Source organism: Triturus cristatus, chromosome 6 (genome assembly GCF_964204655.1).
Source record: "Triturus cristatus chromosome 6, aTriCri1.1, whole genome shotgun sequence".
NCBI lineage: Eukaryota > Metazoa > Chordata > Amphibia > Caudata > Salamandridae > Triturus > Triturus cristatus.
This window is the reverse complement of record NC_140589.1, coordinates 1713920872-1713939024: the sequence shown is the minus strand read 5'-3', so window position 1 is coordinate 1713939024 and position 18153 is coordinate 1713920872. Positions and strand designations below refer to the sequence as shown.

Sequence of the window (18153 nt, the reverse complement as noted above, 5' to 3'; positions counted from 1 at the left end):
CGATGGTACAGGAGATAGTAGAGCCTTCCCCACACTCTCAGTGTGAGTCGCAGGACGGGGAACACCACAACATGATTGCAACTCATAGTCAGGAAGCAGGAGGAAGAGACACCTAATGACCAACTCCGATATAGACTTAGGATATCGAACTGGCAGGAACCGGTAAAGTGGGGTAGGGGAGGAGCTGGATGGGTGGATAAGTTGTCAGTCAATCTATTTAAGCTCAAAAACTGAAACTTTGGAGGGATAACTTGTAAGAAAAGTAGTCTTTCAGTATTAAGATAATGGACCTATAGTGTTACATGTGTGATAAATGCCTGTATATGAATATCGACTAGGTTTTTAAAATAATAAAAAATTTAAAAACAAAAAAATAAATGATGGGGCAAAAGAGGTCTGTGTTTTCAACACCAGAGGGGCACTACCAGTTCCGGGTCATGCCCTTTGGGTTGAATAACGCCCCTGCCACGTTCCAGAGACTGGTTAACCAGGAACTGTCCGGGCTGGAGGAATTCAGCACCACTTACCTGGATGACATCGCTGTGTTCCGCTCCAGTTGGGAGGAACATTTGCAACACCTCTCCGAAGTGTTGAAGGCTCTGCAAAAAGCAGGCCTCACTATCAAGGCCAGCAAGTGCCAGATAGAACAGAGGTATGTGGTGTACCTAGGGCACCAGGTAGGGAGCGGCCCAGTGGCATCCCTACAACCGAAGATTGACACCATTCTGGCTTGGGAGCCTTTTTAGGTCTCACCGGGTACTACAGACGGTTTGTCAAGGGGTATGGTACCATTGTTGTCCCCTTGACAGAGCGGACTTCAAAGAAGCAGCCCAGGAAGGTGTTCTGGACTGATGCCTGCCAGACCGCTTTTGATGCCCGGAAATATTCCATGTGCACGGCGCCCATGCTTAAGGCACCAGACTTCTCCAAACTTGTTGTGTAGACAGATGCTTCAAAGCATGGTGTGGGAGCAGTACTCTCACAACTGAATGACTAGGGATTGGACCAACCTGTAGCTATCATCAGTAGGAGGCTACTTCCCAGGGAACAGAGGTGGAGTGCAATTGAAAGGGGAAGCTTTTGCTGTGGTCTGGGCGCTGAAGAAGCGAAGACCCTACTTGTTCTGGACTCAGTTCCGGGTTCAGACAGACCACAGGCCCCTCAGATGGTTAAAGCAGATGAAGGGTGAGAATCTGAAACTGCTGAGGTGGCCCATCTCCCTGCAGGGAATGGACTTTACCTTGGAACACCGCCCTGGTACAGAACATGCCAATGCTGATGGTCTGTCCAGGTTCTTCCGCCTTAGTGATGAGAACTCCCAAGAGGGTGGGTGGATCTCCCCACTTTCCAGATGGAGGGTACAAATCTTAGACCTGGCATCCTTGGCGTGGTTTCCCTTGACTTTTTGCCTCAACCTCCTGTATTTTTGATGCTGTGCTGGAATTCGTTTTTGCTGGCTTAGATGCTCTGGGTACTTTGCCACTGCTGATCAGTGTCAAAGTGCAAGTGCTCCCTGTGTAGATTGTTATTAGGATTCGTTCTCCCTGATTAGCATATTTGATTTACTAGTAGGACCATAGTAAAGTGCACTAAGTGTGCCAGAGCTGGTAAATCAAATGCTACTAGTGGGCCTGCGAGAACAGGAAACAAGGGAGACCCTACTCACACGGAACCATGGTGGTCTAAGTATAAACAGAAACAATGGTTCCTGTGGAATTATATGACAATTTCTTATAAGGTTTGTGTGCGCAATCGCAAAAAAAATGGGTTAGGTGGATGCCGAAAGGAGAAGAAATTATATACACCTATGTTGCTGGTCATGACAATTGTTATTTATATAAAAAAAGATTTTTACAGTTTTTTACAAACTGGTGCGTAGTGTCCCCAGTGAACATGGAACCTAAAACATTAGTGACATATTTGTGACACATACACTTGGTTTCACAATGTTTGTAAAGTCAACCATTTTTAAACAATAACAAAATTAATTCAGCGTCTTTGTGAAATTATACGCGCTGGGTAATGGTTTGCTTTAGTTTTTGTCGACGGCCTTTCGACCCCGTGTGCAATGAAGGGTCTCTTCAGGACTTCAGGCTGTAGGGACATCTGAGCGAACAGTTGTACAGCCACCTGATGAGTGTGATGCACAAGGAAGTGAGAAAGAAAAAGGATTTACTCACATGGGAACCAGCCGGGCGCCCAATGTGAGGGGAGGGAGGCTGACAACAGGAATGATGGCACTGTGTGGTGAATCAGGTTGATGGAGAGCACAGCGATCCGTGCAGTGCTTGTGGTTCTCAGAAACGTGATTATTGAAGCGTGCGGTGACTTCAATTTGCTGATGTAAAATTGTCAGGGGACTCAATCAGTCAATCCTGTGGGAACGTGTTTTTATTGAATGATATTCTCCGAGAAAAAAACGCATACAGCCAATACACGTTGGTGTAGATCTGCATCTGTCTGTCTACACGGGCCGAATGACAGATTATTGAGATTGCACACACACACATTATCAAAAGCTGTTGTATAATTCCACAGGAACCATTGTTTCTGTTTATACTAGTAGGCCTGCAGCACTGATTGTGCCACCCACATGAGTAGCCCAGAAAAGATCTCTCAGGCCTGCCACTGCAGTGCCTGAACGCGGTTTGTTAACTGCCATGTCGACCTGGCAAGTGCACCCACTTGCCAGGCCCTAACCTTCCCTTTTCTTACATGTTAGTCACCCCTAAGGTAGGCCTTAGGTACCCCTGTGGGCAGGGTGCAGTGTATGTGAAAGGTAGTATATACCCTGGTGTGTGTGGCAGGTCCTGATAGTGAACTACTACCAATTTTATTTTACACTATTGCAAGGCTACCTCTTCCCATAGGATAGAATGGGGAGTTTGCTTATAACATCTTATAAGATTAACTACCCCTGGGAACAAGATGAGAAAATAAAGTTTAGTATGCCTAAACTCAAAATGTTAAAATGCATCTTTTAGTAAGGGTTATTTTTACATTCTGTGTTTGAAAATACCACTTATAGAAAGAGGTATTTTCTTGCTTAGCCATCCAGTGTGCCACTGCTAGCATGGGTATGGACTGTCTGGCTTTGGAGTGACAGGGGCTGGCGATGTGCAGTGGCTCCAGAGAGTCCGGATGAGTTGGGCTGGGCCGGGCCGTATTTAGAGTGTGGGGGGGGGGGGGGGGGGGGGAGAGGAGATTTCCTTTCACCTGAACGGGCTTGGTCTGCCTTCCACAATGCTGACTTCACCTCCTGCCAGGAAGCTGCACCAGAGAGGACAGAACTGGTTTTGACTGAGCACAGGATTTTGCTCCTCTTGCGGCTGTTTTTCCGACACATCTAAACAGCGCGAGAAGAATTTCCACGCATTGCCGTGCAGCTGCGCAAACTGATGAAAAAAGAACAACTGATGGACAGAATGCAAAACAATGTCATACATTCACCCTAGTACAGAGATCTGGGGCTAAATCCATTGTTTTTTTGCTCACCATGCCATTCCAGTTTGAACCTAGCCATATGCAAAGCAGTCTTGACCCTCTGCCCAATGGGAACAGTCCAGCTCGAACTGCCAGGCCAGGTCCTCTTGGACTGGCATCAAGCATCGACGCATCGAGGAATCGTGGCTGAAGAAAACAAAAGCAGCGCCGCCACATCGATCACCGAAGCATCACAGATTTCTACCCATCGCACCTGTGCGGCAAATTTTCCAGAAGCATCGCCGGCGAACCAGAACCATCACGAAGAATCGACGCGTCACTCCACATACAGACCGCATTCGACGCAACTCTTCCTCTACGTGCAGCAGGACTGTCGCATCGCCTCCCCAAGGTCTCAGGAGTTGACGCATCTCTTTGTTTCCGACTCTGCAGCTGTTTAGTCTTGTGAATTTTGACGAAACCTCAGGTACTTTGTGTAAAAGTCACGCATCCATTGTTTTCTATGGTACAAGTTCTTGAACCCTTTTGAAAGCAATTTTTAACTGTGTATGTTGGATTTTTGTGTTTTTGTCTTGTTTAGTTTAGCTTAAAAAAAAATCTATTTTTTTAAACTGGTGTGGTGTTTTTTTTGTGGTGTTTTCACTGTATTACTGTGTGTGTTGGTACAAATACTGTACACATTGTCTTTGGGATAGGCATGTCTTCTCATGCTAACCTACCGAGGGGGTGACCAGGGGTTATCTAAAGTGTGTTTACCCCTTACCCCGACTAGAAGCAAGGGTCCCTATTTGGACAAAGGTACCAACCTCTGCCAACTCGAGACCCCTATTTCTAACAATATGTATAACCTGAAGATAATGCCTCGCGCTGCAAAGGGTTTAAAATTCCCGGTTAAGAAGAGACAAATTGTGCTAGGTTAAAGGGCAATGTTACCTTGTTACAAGAAACTAAAACACGGTTGAAATATCCTAATGCCCTGAGGGGCTATGGGTGAAAGTAACTGCTGTTATCTAAGAAATAAAAGAGAGCAAGAACTCCAGTTTCAAAAAAGCTGAAATTGAATGTTATCATGTCAGGCTCAGATGATGAACGTAGGTGGTTTATCACCAGCCATCACAGAAATATGCATGTTATAAAAAATGTATGTGGATCTAATTATGTGAACCTTGACTTACTAGATGCTAAGAGAACTTTTGGATGAGGTTTTTAATCTGCCCATGGATGGACTGCTAGATAAACATTTCAAGTGTCAAATTTGTCCTCCAAAGGCACATCACCGGATGCTGACACTATCATGTCCATATGACATTAAAGGTGTGATTAGAGAACATAAATCTAATGGCATGTGTTGGACTTGGCCCCTTCTGCAGGGTCATCCCCAAATGTTTTGCCTTTGCCCTGCAATTTGTGCTGGATTCATTTTTGTTGGCTTTAGGACTCTGTACACTTTACCACTGCTACCCAGTGCTAAAGTGCTTGGCACATTTAATTTACTTGTAAACCCCTTGTGCAGTGCTGTACCATATCACCAGGGCCAGTAAATTAAATGCCACTAGTGGGCCTGCAGCGCTTGTTGGACCACCCACTTAAGTTGCCTGATGCCTTTGCAGCCTGTGGGTGTGCAGTTTTAAACAAGCTTAGGTATGACTGAGTGGGCCATCACGAGCAAGACAGGTGGGAGGAGCTGGACATTGCCTGTTATGTGCTCAAGTTAGACCCACGTAGCAACGCAGCACATTTTATTAGATTGTCCTCTTTCTGCACAATAACATTTTTGTGTGACTTTTTGCACATATTCCAGTGCCTGACAATGTTGGATTAGTTTCTCTGAAACTGCTTTGCTTATAGCATCTGGCTTCGCGCAACATTATCATGAAGCCTCGAAAACTGAGTACAAGGCCTTTACACACGATGTACAAATGCTGTTCTATTTTCAGCCACGGGGTGACCAAGATATCTACATATCCAGAACAATGCTAATCACAAGGATGTTTTTTCATTCCCGGGGTTAGTAGAGGAAACACTTTCGCTGACATCGAAAGATCCTGCATGCCGAGGCTTCGCCAAGCAGCTGCCTTACATCTCCGTGCGGGGTGTTCAATTTGTGACCAAGATGGGGTCCTACATTCTTTCCCGCCAGGTAATGGGGTTGTATCCTCCCGAGGGGGGATTCTTGGCTCTAGACCTACATACACTCTAGACGTACATAGAGTAGAGGTTGCATAGTAGGAGTATGCCCGATTACTACCTTGTATTATAATCCTGCATACACTGTCTTAGCACCATGGTAGAACTGTATCTGCTATATACTATTTTGGTGCTTGTAATCACTTTCATTAGCTTCGGTCTACTGATTATCACAGCACATGTATTTTATATAAGAACATTGGTTCAATAAATATATTGAAAACGTCTCATTTTGTATTCTCTATATACTTCTCTGAGAACAAGAGTGCACGAGTGACTGAGCAAAAGGGTTCTAGATCGGTTACCATGCTGCCTGAGGTGACAGTGGTTCTCATGTTCAGTGGTTGCCAACAACAATTTACTCCCTGTTTGGGATAGGGAGGCTTATGGTTGCATTTCTAGCTAGCTGGTCTCTAGGCCAACATATACTACGGGGGTGCATGGAATCAGTCTAAGCACCTCTTCCTAAGTTTATGTTGTCCACAAACGTACAGGTCCCACAGATTATTGGGAACCACACGACAGCCCGACTTACACTCCAATAGACTGTGTCCTGTCTCCATACAAACGCCTGCGCTCCCCCTCTAGTTAGTCTGGAGACAGGGCCAGGAAGGCAGGGCACATGTGCGCTTCAAAGGCATACCCCTAGAAGCTTCACCCCACTGAAGGCACAACTGTGTATAAATACTTGATCTCAGACACCAACTCCTCAGTACACTTCTGGACCTGTGAATACTCTGCCAGGAAGAAGGGCTTCTGTGCTGCTACAACGACTGCCACTCTGCTGGAACAAAGGAACTGCTGTCCTTCTGTGCTGCCCTGCTGCCTTCTTCCTTGTGGAAGAAGAACTGGACCTGCAACTACATCTTGAACCCAGGACTTAAGAGTGATTCCAAGGGCTAGTCTGCTGGCCTCCTGCTCTAAGCCTCAGGGACTTAAAGGCTCCCCAACACCCTGCACCAGCCCATGGACCCAGCTGCAGCGTGTTCCTGACCCCAAAGTGGTGCCTCTCAAGCCGTGGTCGCTGGTATGGCTTATGATCGCTGAAGTCAACCTTTTGTGCTCTTTGCGACCACAAACTGGCTTGTTTCAACTGAGACCTCGGCGCTCGCATCGCAGATCAGAGTGAAGCTCCATCTGCCCGACTCTTCTCCCTGAAGCACTGACCACTTTTGGGGTCCAGCACCACGAAGTTTAAGCAAAGCCTGCTCGGGAAACTGGCTCCTCGCGCTTCGCTAACAGCCTCCTGCGTCACTCTCCCGGTGGCTCTCTGCAACACCAACAGCACTTTTGGCATGAACCGGATACGGTAAAACCTCAGTGGGCCGAACCTGGTGACTGTATCTGACGTGCGCTCCCTCACAGTTGGCTTGAAAGTGTGACTTTGACCAGGTCCAGCGGCACCAGATATCCCAAGTTGGCGTTTTATGCTTTATGGAGCTATTTTCACAAAATTCTTTATTAATTTATATCGTCGGTTCTACTGATTGGATATTTGTCGTTTTGGTCTGTCTTGTTTTATTTATCAAATTTTGCTCTATTTGTCTAACTTGGTGTGAGGTTTTTTTGTGCGGTGTTTTCACTGTAACTGCGAGAAGCTACCAGGGGAATGAGCACAGGTTAATTTGGGGTTTGCTTGTGCCTTACACAGACAAGGATAGTGGTTGCTGTTTGACCAGGGCTCACACACCAGTCAACAAGTAACCCAATTTCTCACAGTATATAACTTACATTCTATATATTTCCTTATCAAAGCCTTTATAGACTTAATTACATTCTAGCAAAGTCCTAGAATATGTTTAACGGAGGGGGCCAGGACTGAACGGATAGTGGTTGCCAATTATGCCTTGCGTCTCAGTTAATTATACTTTTGCAACTCAACAACATGACAGACTTGGAGAATAAATGAAGAATTGATGCGAGGCTCAAATATACTTAGAGCTATAAAAGAAGCTATCCTTTTTCTTATTATTGTACTTTTTCTAATTTCACCTTATCTCCCATCTGTCTTATCTCAACATCTGGTCCTTCACTTTTGGTCAAACAACCTTCTTCACCAGAGAACTAATTTCCGAATCTATTCTTCTTTCAGAAATAAATATCTTTGAGGCAATTACGATAGTAGAGTTGTCCTATACACGTCCCTTCATTTATGCATGTATTCATATGTTGCGGCAGTGGTCTCAAAGGAAGGGCTGGAATGAAGTGCATACTTGCTCTTGCTTCTTACTTTATTAATTATACGACATACATTTCAAGTTCCAAAGACACACTTTGATCGGGAGCACAGACTTTTTGCCCCAACGCCCCTCCAATCCTGTATTTGGAGTCAAGCTGTACAAATCTGTGATTTTTGTTTCCCTGTGAACCTTTTGCCAAGTAATAAATAACTGGTGACAGGAATGCAAGTTGGAATAAATGCAGAATTAAAGTGCAGGGACACCAGTTCTGTATGCTATCCCCCATTCAAAACTGGAAAGCTGAAAGAGGCGAAATCGCTAAGTTGGTTAATGGATTTACTCTGGGACGATATTAACACATGGGATATCTGCAGCACTACAAATGAGGGCCTATGTTTGTAAAACACTGCATTTAGCCCAATCATCCACCATCTAAGAATACATTTCAATCACTCTTTAAACTAAAAACTAGGAAACAGTCTGCATGTATAAATACCTCACTCTAATATGTAGGTTTGTGGGGCAGACGGTTGATATGGTTGTCAGGAGGATATAAACACACACTTCACCTTACCTCGTAGCAACTTTCTGAAGATTTCTTTCCTTTTCTCTATCTTTGACAGCATCTGGTTTAACTCTGCACATCATTTCCCATTCTCGCTTTTTTTCAAGCTGCATTATAAATAAAACATAATTTAAGAAATTAATAAAAACATGCCATTTTGATCTTTTTGGCCAAGTACAAAGCAGAGAACAGTTAATCAGCCCTCCTAGCTTATTACATCAGAGATGTCAACATAGCTCGTAGTACGGCTTAGATAAATGCCTGCAAAACAAGACAAAATTGCAGCTCTAGTCCAAGCTTTCAAAACAGATGCGCCTCCAAACCACTTATGTTTCAAGGCAAACGACTAAACTATTCAACCAGTCTTTGGCAGAGCAACAACAAGTTGGACAACAAGCTGCCCATACTGCTCCATAGACGGGAGGCCTGCTGCAGGAGACAAGTGACTCTAGATATCCAGAGAAGCTGCATGTGGCATTAGGTAGTCTGCTGAAGCTGTCCAGAAAAGGTTCCAACTCCATACACACCTCTAGCAAAGGTGTCTCAAAGTTTCTGTCACCAATAAATGAACTAGTCCGCTCTTGGGCAGACATGTATTTTCCAATGGAAATCTCCAGTTGTCTTGGCAATTAGCATCTTTTCAGGCAAATTGAATTTTTGCCCGCCCAAAACATCTGAAGGTATAAATCTGGAATCAGTTAGCGATTCTCTTCTTGGAGCTGTGAAACTTAACTTGAAAGAGAATGTGGGGGCTAATAGAAGAGTGGCTCTGAGTGGAGTTACTTCATTTCTTCCAGCTCAATTTAACTCCAGGGCCTGGAATAAATGGTGGAATGAGTCACATAAGCTGAATAAGTACTGCCAGGGAATGACCACAAGGTTTTACTGAGCCCACGCAATGTACCTAAGGAATGAGGTGCATTACCTCAGTATTTAACAATTTAGAAGGAAAAGATCAAAAATAAAATGTATACACAATTGCAAATGAACCTCTACTAAATATTATGAAAAAGGAAGGACATTAAATAAACAGTGTAAATGTCAGGTGGCCATGTCTTCCTCGTTTGCTTTCTTGGTTCTGCCTGTGGGGGGACATCATGCCCTCTCACTATCACACTCTGGTGAAAGAAGGTGATTTCCATAGTTTGAGGGGCTTCACATTTCTAATTCAACCACATGCTTCTTTGCTTATCAGCACTGTGAAGTGAAAGGAGTGAAGAGCCCATACTTGAACAGCCGTTCAATGTTGTGTCTTGTAATCAACTCAATTTTAAATGGGCTACCACATTTCCAGTAGGCATCTGAGCATAAAACCTCATTGTATTTAGGGCAGTGATTCTTAGCTTGAGGTCTGGGGACTCCTGGGGGTCCGCGAAACCTACTCAGTTGGTCCGTGACTGCTAAGGAAATTTAATAATGCTAGCAGATCAATAAAGTGTATGTAAATAAAGAAGTAAAATGTAAAAAAAACAAAAGCCAATTACAACTTTCTGTAAATGTGAAGGAATTTGAAATTGGAGGCTAAAAATTAAGTTAGTATCCTCAGTTTAATTCTGGGGGAAAGTGCAAGTGCATCAAACAGAATACAGTAGGGATGATGCGTGCCCTCAATTGAATTTAGAAAAGCTCCAACCTCCCCTATAAAATTTTAATTTTTTAATATTTGTTTGTGAATAGATCTACTGTGTATTTGTTTAACAAATTCTTGCTTCTTGCTTTTTAGTGCATTTTTTTAAGGTTTAAATCACTGAAAATGGTGAGGCCGTGGTCCCAGGCTTTCAGTAATCACTCACTGGATGTTGTCGGCTTCCAGTTATGACTAATTATGGGTCCCCGGATTCCAATAAAGAATTAGTGGGGATGCCCCAATTCAAATAAAGATTAAGTGGTGGTCCACAGAAGTCAAAATGTTAAGAACCACTGATTTAGGGTATAAGCTACTCCATTCAAATTAGTGCATCGATCGGACTCAATGCAATCCGTTGCCCACCTACCATGGCCCACATCTCGCCTGGAGTGTGTAAATTACACGCACTGCCAGTAAACAATCCTGGTGGACCATCCACCCCCCACGTCAGGCAGCATCTCCCTGCCTGGCTCAGATTGTGTTGTAGAGCCAGACAGACCTCGGAATCAGGCTTCAGATTCTAAGCTGTCCAACGGCAGCAAGAGCAGATTGGACCTAGACTCAGACTTGTTCAACCTACAGGACTTAATACATCCACAGTCGTCTGACTGGGCGCCTGAGCACAAAGTAACACATATGTGATGGGGAGCCTGCGCAAATCCCTTGACAAGGAGATCCATAAATGCCTTATGGCAAAGTGCCCTTGTCTATCACTGGAGGGCAAAGTAGCCTTAACTCCCAAAACAGATCCCTGAATGAAGACATCCCTCACCAAGTACATATGGGGCACTGACCACTCTTGGCAGGTCTATCAAGACAAGCTCCTTGACATAGCTGGACCCCTCACAAAGTCTGGATATGGCAGAGGACGCCAAAACCTCCGCGTCCCTCATTTGCCCAGATATCTTTTCGGGTTGGGCTCGAAGAGCGATCATATTCCTAGGCATCATTAATTGTGCCCTTTCCACTGAGCAGTGGAGATCTCTGCTCAAATAAATCTACTCAAAACTGGGTAATCTAGACACCTCTGAGGCCAGACCAGTGGTTCCAGGAGGACTCTTTGGTGATCTTTTTGTTAAGGAACTGAACTAATGTGTTGCTACATTCACTTCCTTCAATAAGGTCCAGTCATCCATCAAGAAAATACTTAACCCCCAGGTTTTCACCCGGGCTGGTCGTGGGAGAGGGCACTTGGCCACACGCTTTCAACATCAGGCTTCATTCTGGGGCCAAGCCTCTAAACACAGACAGTGACAAGATCATACTCTGGCCTACTACCCAGCCCGAGGATATCCCTGGCACAGGGGCGGCCATTCCCACGGCTCCCCTTACAGCGAGTGTAATCCCTTTTATCCCCATGGAAGACTGGGGGGCAGGTTGTCAGTTTGCCCACAACTGAAGATCCCTAGCGTCCAACACTTGGGTCGTGCACACTATCCAGGGGTCCAGGATAGAATTTTAGGGATCCCCTGTCCAACCACATCCCCCTCCCCATTATGATTCTCCGACAAGAAGGCTTCCCTGGTCAATTCAGAGCCTTATCTCCAAAGGTGCCATATACCCGCACACAACCACCCTTACGGGTTTATCAGCTACTTGTTTGTGGAGTATAAGCGCAATGGGGGTCAAAGACCCATCATAAACCTCAAGCAATTCAATGAGTGGTTGGTTTTCCTCCACTTCAAAATGGAGGGCATTCATCTTCTCTGAGAGCTCCTCCTCCCCAACGACTGGTTGGTACGCCTGGACATTAAGAATGCATATCTCATGGTTCCGAACTTCCCGCCTCACCAGAGCTACCTGCAGTTCCACTGGTGTCAACAAACCTTCAAATTCACAATGCTTCCATTCGGGCTATCTTCAGTGCTTTACATAGGTTCTCAAATATGCCTGGATACATCTCAGGGCAAGGGGCATCTGACTCATTGTCTACTTGGATGATAAACTTCTCATGGACCAATGCCCGTAGACAATGACAGCCTACTTCCAGTTGACAGTCTGCCTACTCCAATCCTTGTGGTTTCTCATCAACGAGAAATCTCATCTACATCGCAATCCCTTATTTTTCTGGGCTTTGTAGTGGATTTGGTCTGAGCCACTCTGAGTCTTCCATCACATTAGATAGCCTAGATCAGACATGAGCTAAATGCATGGTGACCAGCCCTTATAATTCCCTCAGGCAGATAGACAGGGTGGTAGGCCTCCTGTCATCATCCATTCAGGCTAGCTTTCCCGGCCCCCTTCACTATCGAGCCCTTCAACAGTTAAAGATATTCCTCCTCTGAAAGGTAGTCACATACTCTCAGAGTGTACCCCGGTCAGACGAGGTGAAAGCAGAACTCCAATGGTGGCTAGCCAACATGGAGGCATGGAAGAGCTGCGCCATCTTCGGATCCCAGCCGGACCTAGTGATAAAATCGGATGCTAGTGGCATTGGTTGGGGGCATGCGGTAGAGCACTCTCCACAGGAAGGAAGTGGCCCAAACAAGAGCGTGCTCTGCATATCGACTGTCTAGAGTTGATGTCCAGCTGGTTCACAGTGAACTGTTGGACCAAGAGAAAAGTCAATGATGCGTCATCCTCAAAATAAACAATGTGACAGCAATTGGATACATTAACCATCTGGGAGGGACACAGTCCAAACCCCTTACGGACTTAGCTTAGAGCTTCTGGGAGTACTGCCTCAAAAAATAAATCTCGGTCACAGCAGAACATCTTTCGGGCTCGGCCTACTATGTGGGGGATTGGCAGTCAAGATACCTGTGGGACCTCAGCCGATGTAAAGTTGACCCTTAGTTGTTCAAAGTGATAGAATCCAGATGGGGCCCGTTCTCAGTGGACCTGTTTGCATCCTGGTTAGAGCACCAAGTGACCAGATATTTCAATTGGAGGCCAGATACAATGGCAGCCGCAATGAATGCCTTCCAGCAAAACTAAGCAGTGGAGACACGATATGCCTTTACTCCATTTTCCATGTAAATGCGACGCTCAACCCAATTCAGGAGACAACGGGTGAATGCAGTTGTAATAACCCCCTTTTGGAGATCTCAAGTCTGTTTTCCAGTTCTGATGGGACTTGCTTGGGATTTTCCAATCTGTCCACCCGTTTCCAACTCCTCTCAAACCTACTTTAGGGTACCCCTGCCATCTAATTCTGAAAGGTTCTCGGAGCATTATGGCGTGGAGGATTACCAGGGACGATGGCAAATCCCAGGACTTTCGCACCAGGCTGAAGACTTACTCTCCAAGACATGGGAAGACAGCACAGTCAAGAGCTATAGATTGGCTTGGTCCAGATGGATGGGTTGGTGTCACCAGAGACACTTGGATCCCGTAGGGACAGGACTTGTCAATAACTTGAATTTTTTAGCCTCCTTAGCAACCACAGGTTTGGCTTATAGGTCAGTGAATACCTTCTGTTCGTCAATCAAGGTGGGACATACCTCGATGGAGGGCCATCCCATGGAAGAACATCCACTGGCCCCGAAATAACTCCAAGGCAATCAGATTAGCACTCCCTCCTGAAGCCAGATATTCGGGCTTACAGAATGTAAATGTGGTGCTCAATTTGTTAATCTAATGGCCCCAATACAAATATCTTTCTCAAATACAACTATCCGCCAAATTGTCATCACTCCCATCTTTGATCTCTTGCAGAAGGGTGTACGATGTCAAGGCATTGGGCATCACTGTAAGCAGGTTTACAACGAAAGGAGTTACATTCCACATTTCGTGACAAACAAGAAACAACTCTTCTATAGTCCCATATCTGAGTTTTCCAGATTCCCTGAAGTTTTGTGTAATGAGATGTATTAAGGCTTACCAACCTATGACGAAAGATCTTTGTCCCCAGGGAGAGCGTCAACTCCTTATTGCTCTGAGGAAACCACACAAAAGTGTGTCGCCTTCAACCATCACCAGATGGGTACAGTGGGAAATGCAGGAAGCTGGCATTGGCACAAAGATGTTTGGGACACATTCTGCCAGAGCAGCAATGGCTTCTAAAGTATTCTCTCTGGGGGCATGCTTAGAAGATATTATGAACGCTGTGGATTGGTCTTCGGACTCTATGTTTAAGCATTTTTACTTTAAGCCACTTCCTAGTCTGACAGCTGACACAGAATAAAAAATGTCCTAGCTTTGGTAACAGCAAACTGGACATTACCACACAAGTCAACGCAGTCACTGCATCCTGCTTTCACACCCTGAAGTTGTGGAGGAAGATCTTTAAATGGCTCCCAGGAAACACTAGAAAAACTGTCACTCGCATCCTAGTCATCAGAAAGTTAGACTATGGGAACACCCTCTATGCTGTGATCACCAAGCAGCTCACTAAAATATTACAGACCATTCAGAAATTGGCAGCCAGACTCATCCTCAACCACCCCACAAAGAACTTGCCTCACACCACACCTTAGGGAACTCCACTGGCTCCCGATAAACAAACATGCTCATTTCAAACTCCTCACACACACATTCAAGGCCCCACACAACTCAGGCCTCATCCACCTGCACAGTTGCTTTTCCATCCACCAACCACCCACACACCTCTACTCCACAGGACTACTACTTGGACACATCCCACACATACACAGAACCAGATCAGGAGGATGGGCGTTCTCTTACATTTCCCCTACTCCACATCAGAGACTCCCTCTCTCTTCTTGAATTCTGCAAGAATCTGGAGACCTGGCTTTTTAATTAACCAACCTACCATAGGTAGGAGTAGGCACACACTCCTGCTCAAAGCCAGGATACCCTTGCTGGTGATAGCGCACTTTACAAATACACATAATCTTACATAACAAAGGATGTAGACATCTGATTCAGGTAGAACGTTCTCAGACGAAGTAGAACTGGACAAATACATAACAAAAAAATGAGGAATCAACTTATTCAGGAGTTATCAAGCTCCACTCGCCACTAGTTCTGTCTAACCGTAATAGATTTACTAAATTAGAAAAATTATACAGGGTCGAAATATTACTCCAATAATCACAAATTCTTCTGCACGTCCTCCTAAACCTACACTATGTCCCGAGGAGAGTCAAGCAGTGTATATGGGATGGTTAAGCAATACCAGAGTTCAATTTCGACAGGCAATCAATTGAAAACGATGTTCCAGAATTCAGCTCTATATACAATAAATAGCCTACTCTCCCGGAACAGCTGTCAACACTTCTCAAATGGCAGTTAAAAAAATGATAAAGTCAATAGCCCAAAAACATCAATTTGTTAATCCAGGTAAAAATTGTATGCTCATTAGATGTTCATAAAACAGAGTACCTCTTCCACCAGTAAAGAGACCTACAGGAACCTCCAAGGGATCAGACCACACATTTTCATTTCCAAAAAGCCAGCCCTTAAAATCTCCCATGACCACAATGGGCATTTTACAGCATCGCTTTATTAATAAGTGTAGTGAAGAAAACAAACTACTAAAGATCTAATCCTTTCTAATTTTGCTCATGGGATGTACATGTTGATGATCACAGAGTTACTTTTTTTGGTGAGCATCTAGAGACTACTACTGCTAACGGGATATCCCTTTTCTCTAAAACTATTTTACACGTGCATTTTCTGGCAATCTAGAGCAGTGTATTGTATCCTCCCTCCTGCCTAGGTAGGAGGTCCCTTGTTTGTTCTGGTTACAAAGTAAAAGATCAATAAACCCTAAGTCAAGTAGGCACCAAATCTACTGCAAACACCTTACATCAGTACTGTTCTTCAGTCCATCTACCGCCCATATATTCGAAACACCCAACAATCCCAGCCACATTCCAAGAAATAATGGGCAAGTGACTCGGTTGATTCACAGTTCACACTGAGGAGTTCTCAGGCGTTGTTTCTTGTGGAGACCAGTTCATGGAGCCCACAACCAATTTCTAGTCTCTCCTTTTTGCAGTACAGGAGGCAAAGATCAATCAATCAGGATTTCTACAGCACGGTTAATCACCTGCAAGGGTATCCGGGCACTAGGTTCTTAGTGTAATCAGTCAAACAGCCATGTCGAGTCCCTTTCTGAATTCTGTGAGAAAGAAGGACGTTCAGAGGTGGAGGGGGAAGGCCGTTCCGGGACTTAGCAGCAAGGCAAGAGAAGGAGTGTTCTCTGCTGTTGCCTTTACGGATGCAGGGAGTGTCGGCCAGGGAGGCGGCGCAGAGGTGTCTGCAGAGTTGGTGGTAGTTCAGGCGGTGGTTGATGTATGCTGGACCTAGAGGGCCTTGTAGGCGTGTATCAGCATCTTGAATTGGCACCTTTTCTGGATTGGGAGCCAGTGGAGGTTCCTGAGGTGGGGGGTGATGTGGGACCGTTTGGGGAGGTGGAGGATGAGTCTGCAGTTGAGTTCTATATCGCCTGGAGTTTCTTTAGGAGTGGGTAGTGATTCCTGCATAGAGTGCGTTGCTGTGATGAAACCGCCTGGTGACTAGGGCTTGAGTGACAGTTTTCATGGTGTCAGCAGAGAGCCAATTGGAAACCTTTCAGAGCATGCAAAGGGTGTGGAAGTATGCGGAGGCAACAGCGCTGATCTGGCATTTCATGGAGAGTTTGATGTCGAAAATTATCCCATGGTTGTGGGCCTGGTCTGTGGGTACAAGTCTGGAAGGCCACCAGGTGTTGCTCCACTGCGAGGTGTTGTTTCCAAAGATCAGCACTTCAGTCTAGTCCGTGCTGAGCTTCAGGCAGTTTAGTCTTCATCCAGTCAGTGATGCTGGTCATGCAGTTGTGGAAGTTGGTCCTGTGGTGGAGGGGTATTCTTAGAGCAAGAGAAGGAGCTGGATGTCGTCTGCGTAGAATATGATGTTGAGGTCATGGGTTCTGACAATATTGGCCAGGATGAACCTTGCAGGACGCTGCAAATGATGCTCTTGGGTTCGGACATGAAGGGTGGCAGGCGCATTCTCTGGGTTCGTCCTGTGAGGAAGGATGTGATCAATCTTGGGGCATCTCCCTGGATCCCGATTTGGCAGAGTCACTTTATAAGGGTGTAGTGGGATACAGTTTTGAGCGCTGCCGAGAGGTTGAGGAGGATCAGGACGCTGTGTCTCCTCGGTCGAGGATGGTTCTGATGTCATCGGTGGCAGCGATCAGGGCCGTCTCGGTGTGGATGACGCAGAAGCCGGTCTGGGAGGTGTCCAGCAAGTTGTTGTTCTCTAGGTGTTCGGTGAGTTGTCGGTTGATGGCCTTCTCGATGACTTTGGTGGGGAAGGGAAGTAGCGAGATGGGGTGGTAGTTCTCTGGGGTCGGTGGAGGGTGCAGTCTAGATGCTGATGGCTGCGGACGGGCTTGCCTCTGGTGCCCCCTTGCGGAGTCCTCCATTAACTAGATCCTGGGAAGGGTGCTGAATGGCGATGTGGCAAACAGGCAGGAAAGGAGAGAGCGGCACAGCAAGCCGGCTCAAAAAATGGTGAGGTACAGGAAATGAAAAGTCAACAGATAAAAAGCAAATACGGATGAATATAAGCTGACTAACTTCCAGGAGACAGGAATTCAAATACAGGCAATTGCACGGTAAAGGAAATGAAAAATCTAACAGAAAGATGTAGCAAAGTGTGTAGTATAAGATCAAAAATAACAGATAGCATGGAGATGTATTAAAGAGATAGAGAATCCTATGCACAGTACTAAACAGCATTTACAGGCCACGGTGATACAATAGTATAGGTATGAGGACAGTAACATTTAGAGAGTATTATTTATAAGAACCTTTTGTGGAGTGCTTTAAGGCTACAGTGTCAAAAGATGATGACATACCATAATCTTCATCCTAAAATATAAAGGAATTTTCCAGTAGAATTGGGTTCTTCTTCAATATTTAAACAATGAATTACAATAGTTCTTGTTAAGTGCAGCTTTTTACCATGGCCACTAAGAACACACAGAGATGCGACAAGGACATGACCAAGAAGTAATGTGTAAATTGCTTGCACGTTTCCACATGTGGATCCCATCTCCAGCAGGATGGATGTTACACCGTTGCTCATTCCCAGTGCGATTTTGGTTTCCCTTTCAGTACTGACTGGACTAAGTACACACCACAGTTATGGGACTTGGTGCAACGGAAGAAGGTAGAACAAAATGAAAGGTATACGTACATGCAAATAAGCAGGCTTCCATCATTGATATTAGAAAGGATAAAATATTACAGCAG

General features: G+C 45.2%; 1 protein-coding gene across 1 annotated transcript in view; it reads right to left on the bottom strand.

Annotated features, from left to right (window-relative positions):
* Positions 1–18153, bottom strand: part of RRP15 (ribosomal RNA processing 15 homolog) — a 167564-nt gene that overhangs the window by 96796 nt on the left and 52615 nt on the right. Inside the window, exon 3 of the mRNA XM_085612936.1 lies at positions 8386–8483. Within this exon, the coding sequence (XP_085469062.1) occupies positions 8386–8483 (98 nt within the window). The remainder of the gene's footprint in view (positions 1–8385; positions 8484–18153) is intronic.